Genomic DNA, 7,312 nt, shown 5'->3' with positions numbered 1-7,312 from the left:
GTTTTGCGTTGGTCCACTTTTAACCACTAGTGAAAGCAAAAGCGAACACGAGTGTCTGACTTGGCTTGACTCGCAACCAACCCGCAGTGTTTTCTTTCTTTGTTTCGGCAGCTTGGGAGTCTTTAATTCGCGGCAGTTAAGGGAAACGGCTAGTGGGTTGGAGAAAAGTGGCGTTAGGTTCTGGTGGGTGGTGCATCCTCCCCTGGCTGACAGTCAAACTCAAGCTGGGAAGTCAAGCACTCCAAATGAGCCATGTTTGGAATTACTTTTGCCAGAAGGGTTCTTGGAGAGAACCAAAGATCGGGGATTTCTAGTGAATTCATGGGCACCACAAGTTGAAATACTCAACCACGGCTCGGTTGGAGGGTTTGTGACTCATTGTGGATGGAATTCTTTTCTTGAAGCCCTGTGTGCTGGGGTGCCAATGGTGGCTTGGCCTCTGTATGCAGAGCAAAGGATGAATAGGATTTTCTTGGTTGAGGAAATGAAGGTGGCTCTAGCATTTAGAGAAGCTGAGGACGATCAGTTTGTGACCGCGGCCGAGCTGGAGGAGCGTGTGATTGAGCTGGTGAACTCAAAGAAAGGTGAAGCTATTCGAGACAGAGTTCTGAAACTTAGAAAGGATGCGGTGGTGGCAAAGAGTGACGGAGGATCTTCTTGCTTAGCCATGGCTAAGTTGGTGGATTCTTTTAAAAAAGTTTGATGATTGTAAACCGCGAGCTTGAAACCATTAGCGTAACTATGTTCAACAATGGGATCTATCTTATTTGCTGATCATTTTTACCTGAACATGAACTATCAATATGTAATCTTTCAAAAGAACAGTAAATTCAAATTAAGTTCCAATGTTCCTAAGAAAGGCCCTGAGGAGACAAGGATTTATGATGTATCAAGCTATTTTTATGTCACTAATTACATTAGCTCTGTTTGCTAATGCGGTGGTAATAAATTGCTTATTGTTTTAAGTAGTTTTTTTTTTTGAAAAAATTATAATTAGTTTTTTATGTGTTTTTTAATAATTTTAATGTATTCATATTAAAAAAAACTAAATAAATATAATCTTGATATGTTTTTAATTAAAAGATATTTTCACAAAAATATCATGCAATATGCAATACATTATCAAACAAAACAGATTACATATTCATGACAACAAATCGCAAATAATAGAGTAATGATAACTTGGTAATCATCATGTTATGCCTCTTGTGCACGTTGGTCACTAATAAAAAAAAGTTTCATGTTACTAAATGAGATGATATTTGATTCAATTAAGTAGCTATAACGACACACATAGATATACACGCAAGCTGTGTAACCGCACTTCGCCGCCAGTTAAATAATTAATTTTTTTTAAAAGAATTCTTAAACAAAATAAAAGAGAGAATATTTTGTTAATTTTTTTATTTTTTTATTTTTTAACCCATTATATCATTTTATTTTGTATTTAAATTAAAAAAAATTATCATATTATATTAACAGAACATAAATATATATTAAACTACTTCAAATCTAACATGAAAAAAAAAATTATTATAATACTTATATATTGAATTGTGAAATAAGTTAATAATCAACTGAAAAATATAAATAATGAAGGGTCTTGTGTAGAAGAAAAAACACTTTTTTAAAAAAAAATTTCTTCTATATTTTTACTAGGTCACCCAATTTTTAGATAAATTTTGCAAATATATCAATTTACTTCGAGTCAATTATAGGCTAAGATTTTGAATGAAATAAATCCATCTAATATTGTTGGACTTGACCTCCCAACTAGACCCTAAGTGTTGTGTTCTACTTTGGGCATGACCCAAGTTGTTGGGTCATGGCTAGAAAAGAGTTCAAAGATGTTAAGTTTTGATAGTAGAAGGTTTTAATAGGGTGTTAGGTCATGGTTGGAGATAGGACCCAAAGTTATTGTATCCTGGTGGCAACAAGATCCAATTGGGTGTTGGGTTATAGTAGGTGGGGGAGGCAGGGCGAAAGCTGTTGGATCCTAATTCTAAGGTCCAAGTTGGGTCATGGTGTGATGGGTGACAAAGCCCTAATTGTTGGGTCTTGGTGTGTGTCAGGTTGAGTTCTATACTAGCAGGACTGAACACTACATCTGTACTATATAGGGCAAGATACAAAGCTATTTTGGATCTTGCATATGTCAAGATCCAAAACAATTGTGGGTTCTCTAACTGATAAAACCCAACATCTAATTGAATCTTGCACATTTCAAGATCCAAAGTAATGTTAGGTCCTATAATCGATAGGACCCAACTTTAATAGTTCATGGCTGAACCTAGCACATAATTTATTTATATATTTAATAATATATATAACTTAAAACTACTACATAAAACATTTACAGAAAATAAAATATTAAGAGTTTCATTAACTTTAATATGACAATATTAGAGAATTATTTACTTAACTAGACAAAATCTCAATATTTTTTAAAAAAAATATGATTTTTTTTTAAAATATGAAAACATGAGAAAAGTATTATTTTGAAGCAAAGAAAAAAATTAAAAATTAAAATTTTTTTGGGTTTATTGTCACAGCCACACACAATGCCATCATTTATTTAAAAAAAAACATAAAACAAATTAATTTGAAGTAAAGAAAAAAAATTCAAAATTGTCAAATTTTTCCAAAGAATTTTTAAAAAGCAAAATCAAACATCATCTAAATAATTTGAAGTAAAGGAAAAAAAATTATTTCTTGAATATGATCACTCAACCAAAAATAATCTCAATATATACTTTAAAAAGATATATTTAAAAAATAATACAAAAACATAAAAAAATTATTATTTTGAAGTAAGGAAAAAATTTAAAATTTTTTAAAAATTTCTTGAGCCTAGTGTCGTAGCTAAACACAATCTCAACATATTTTTTTGAAAAATAATATAAAAACATAACAAAAATATTAATTTGAAGCAAAGAAAAAAATTTAAAAATTATTAAAAAAAAATTCAAAGAATTTTTGAAACACAAAATCAAATATGATTTAATTAGAAAATTCAACCCAACTTGAAACGAGAAAAAAATTACATCACCCAACTTTTGTAAAATATAAAAAAAAAATCTCATCAATTTATTTTAAAAAATAAATTTAAATAAGAGAAGACAATGATAAAGAAATTTAATTGGGTATGGATAGTGGGTCTGGAAGCCAATCATCCTTATTGATCAATGATCTTCCATTAATATTCAATGATGATGTTATACTATAGTGAATAAGATATATATATATTCAAAATATGCACTTGCATAAAGAGGCATCAAGGATTAATTCTCATGTACGTGATAATATGGATTCTCAATCTATCCACCAAAGAAAACCAATTGTTTTGTTTTGTTTTGTTTTTTACAATATTCCAATACTGTTATTCATAGGGTGGATTGCTTTGAATAGTCCTAGAAGGTGAGTAGATATTTTCGGTCTTTGTTTTTTCCATGAATATCTCTAATCTTTTCTTTTCATTGTATTTGGGCCATAGTTTTTGACTGGACCTTGAAAAACTACTTATGCCCCTAGATAACTTGCAAAGTCTACAAACTTTCCTGTGTTGGCAGGAGCCATCACCCACTTGAGTTCAACATCGACAAGCCCTAATATCCATATAAATCCTATGCCAGGCAGGACCAAAGCTATTTTTGATCCCGCACAGTCAGGATCCAAAGGTATTATGGATCCCACATCTAGCAGGACCCAACACCCAATTGGATATTGCACTCTACAGAACCTAAAGCAATATTAGGACCTGCATTCGGCAATACCTAACTCTAATGGTTTCTGTAGAGAGCTGGAACTAACACATAATTTATTTATGTATTTTATAATATATATAATTCAAAATTACTCATAAAAAGACTAAAGATAATAAAACATTGATAAAACTTTGAAACTCACACACTAATGTTATAAAATTAAAATATATTCTATTACCCAAAATAAAATCTCTTATATAATGCCAAAAAATTATAAAGTATATAATATGAATCAAAAATTTATTGAAAGCTCTATCAACTTTAATATGATAATATTAAAGAAATATTTACTCACCAGACATAGTCTCAATGTTTTTTTTTTAAATATAACAATATAAAAAAAATATTATTTTGAAGCAAAGAAAAGAATTAAAATTTTAAAATTTCTTGGGTTTCGCGCCGCAGCCAAATACAATGCCAATATTTTTTGAAAAAAATAATACAAAAACATAAAAAAATTATTAATTTGAAGTATAGAAAAAAACATTAAAATTGTGAAATTTTTTTCAAAGAATTTTTGAATTTCAAAGTAAAAAATGCTCTAATTAATTTGAAGTAAAGAAAAAAATATCAAATGAATATTAATTTGAAGTAAATTTTTTTTTTAATTTCTTGAGTTTCGTCTCTCAATCAGACACCATCTCTATATAAGTTTTTTTTTAAAAACAATATTTAAAAAATAATACAAAAACATCAAGAAAATAATATTTTAAAGTAAAGAAAAAAATTAAAAATTTTAAAATTTCTTGAGTTTGATGTCATAGCCAGATATAATCTCAGCATATTTTTAAAAAATAACACAAAAAATAAAAAAATAATTTGTAGCAAAGAAAAATACTTAAAAATTATTTTCAAAGAATTTTCGAATCGCAAAATCAAACATGATTTAATTAAAAAATTCAACCCAACTTGAAACGAAAAAAATTATTATCACCCAACTTTTATATAATATAAAAAAAACTTATTAATTTAATTTTAAAAATAAATTTAAATTAAAGAAAGCAATGATAAAAAAATTTAATTAATATGACTGCTACGTCTAGAAACCAATCGTCCTTGTAGATCAATGATCTTTCATTATTATTCAATAGTGTTGTTAAACTATAATAAAGACACACGCACAAAAAGTGTCGAGGCATAGAAAGGCATCTTGAATCTTGCTAGGGGCATGACCCAACCCAAAATTAATAGATATTGCTGCAGCAAGAGTATTGGGTTTGGCTATCAAAGCCAGACCCAACGGCTCTATTGTAGCATTTACCGCTGCATCGCCCTCGTGTTAATTGGCAAAAGTTAAAAGCACCACAACTCTAACCGTAATTGATGACTAAAAACACAGGAAAGAAACGCCTAAAGGGTTAGGTCGTAATATCAAAAGGTAAAGTTAATTTTTAAACCTTTTCTCCACATTTATATATTCAATAAATACATGGGATGTCATTCCAGGCGGATAGTCTTATATCCGATATGAATCAAATAATAGCAATATCTATGTCATTCTGACGTGCTGTGCTTAACAATTCCAAGGGTGTCGAAAGCTCGTCACACATTGCTTTATTTTTTTCTTTAATATTTATTAGTTTAATAGTTCTCTCTTGTGTACTGCTCGAGTGCTAATTAAGTTAGTCTAGCATTTAAGAGAATTAAAAGTTGCAGTTCAGTGAAGAAACGACGTCGAGATTTGGTAGACAGTTCAAATGTCATACTTAATTAGGAAGGGGGTAATAATTATGTTATTTAATCTTGATTGATATGTAAATTCATCTGAAAATAAATACTCTTATTGTGCAATAAAACAAGACAAATAAAATCTAAATCCAGACATACAAAGTAAAGTCTACCTCGATGCATCGACCCTCCAAATTCATTCGAGCAGTAATAAATCAACTTTCAAATCACTCTACAATGAGAACAAAAGAGAAAAGAGAAGGGTAAGGGCACCAATGCTTATAACCCTGCAGTTCTGGTAGAGTTTCATTAATTATGCATCCTAAGTTCAAGTCTCAGAATATATGTTTGTCAACTCCGTACTATTTTATTTATTTATTTATTGTACTTGCAGGATGTTCAATATATTCAAGAATTAGTCGTAATGTATATAAATTGACCCGGATTCCAGATTATCAAAAAAAAAAAAAAAAAAAAAAAAGTAAGGTGAACAATAAAAAAGTCTGATGATCCTCTTTTGGGTATTTGAATAAATTTGATGGAAGACTATTCAACTTTTGTAATATGATTGATGGTCTTGTATAAGCTGTTTTTTAAAAGTATTTTTTATTTAAAAATATTTTTTTATTTTTAATATCAACATATTAAAATTATTAAAAAACTAAAAAAAATATCAATTTAATATTTTATTTAGTGAAATATATATTTTTTAAAAATACAAAAAATAAAGTTACCACACTTCTAAATTTTCATTGCTAAGTGATCTCCAAGCAATCACGACACAATAATTTTAGCATAAGCAATCCTCTAATCATTCAATAAATTAACAAAACATATGTGTAATTAATTAAAAAATAATAATTAATGGGATTTTAATAGAGACACATTTATACTTACTAGTATTATTGGCGCATGAATTGCATGTATATTACTGAATGTTTTATAAAAATACCAGAATTGTATGTATATCACTGAATGTTTTATAAAAATACCAACATTATAGATGCCAATAAAAATATATATTCTATTCACAGAAGGATCTTCTTAAAATTAATAGAGTTTATCGAAAAGTGTAAATCATTTTATATAAATGAGTCAAAGATAATGTAATAAAATGTTCATAAACTTTTAATATTTATTTTTACCATAGATATAAAAATCCAAGTATCCAATTTGGTCATGGAGTCCTTCCACTTCCCACCGTCTTAGGTGCGAAAATTAACGCGTTTGGACTCTCGTGGTTATAGAACTTTTGTGGTGGTTTGAGAATCTTGTTTTATATTAGTATATAATGCACAAATATACATATAATGGAAGAAAATGATTAATATATTGTTTAGGAAATATTGAAAAAGTATTATGCTCTCTTGTTTTTAGAGATAAAGTTGAATTTACATATAGGCATTGACATATATTTTTTTTGTGAGATAAAAAATAAAAACAATTCCATGTAGAGTATATGTCTTTTTAATTTTGGTTTGGAAAATGTTTTCCTCTCAATAAAAGTGATAATTCTTAAAAAAATCAAGAGTGTTTTTATGAAATCAATTTGAACACAAAATGTGATCTTTTATAAATCATTATAGTTAACTCTTTTAAAAAAAATGATAAAGTTAGATGAGATACTTGACCATCCTGCACCCGATATAACCCTGCAAAGAGGAACATGGAAAAAATAACAACACTCACGAGTTAGACACATTGCTTATTCATGGAGGAGACACTGAGAAGTTTGATTATCCCACATCAGGAATAACATCACATAAAGTATGATGAAAAAAATGACAACGCTCTTGAGTCAATAATTTAATGGTAAAGGATAAAAGTGAATAAAAAATCAATTTTAATAAAATAAAGTCAACCCATGTTAATTCGACTAA

At 28.7% G+C, this 7,312-nt stretch overlaps 1 protein-coding gene across 1 annotated transcript in view; it reads left to right on the top strand.

Moving 5' to 3' along the window:
• Window positions 1-703, top strand: part of LOC105142050 (anthocyanidin 5,3-O-glucosyltransferase-like) — a 25,732-nt gene extending 25,029 nt beyond the window's left edge. Inside the window, exon 2 of the mRNA XM_011049499.1 lies at window positions 137-703. Coding sequence (XP_011047801.1) covers window positions 137-703 — 567 coding nt within the window. The remainder of the gene's footprint in view (window positions 1-136) is intronic.
• The last annotated feature ends 6,609 nt before the right edge of the window (window positions 704-7,312 follow it).

The sequence above is a fragment of the Populus euphratica genome, unplaced genomic scaffold (assembly GCF_000495115.2).
Source record: "Populus euphratica unplaced genomic scaffold, PopEup_1.0 scaffold193.1, whole genome shotgun sequence".
Taxonomy (NCBI): Eukaryota; Viridiplantae; Streptophyta; class Magnoliopsida; order Malpighiales; family Salicaceae; genus Populus; species Populus euphratica.
Note: the sequence above shows the minus strand (reverse complement) of the source record. Positions and strands in the feature narration are given on the sequence as shown.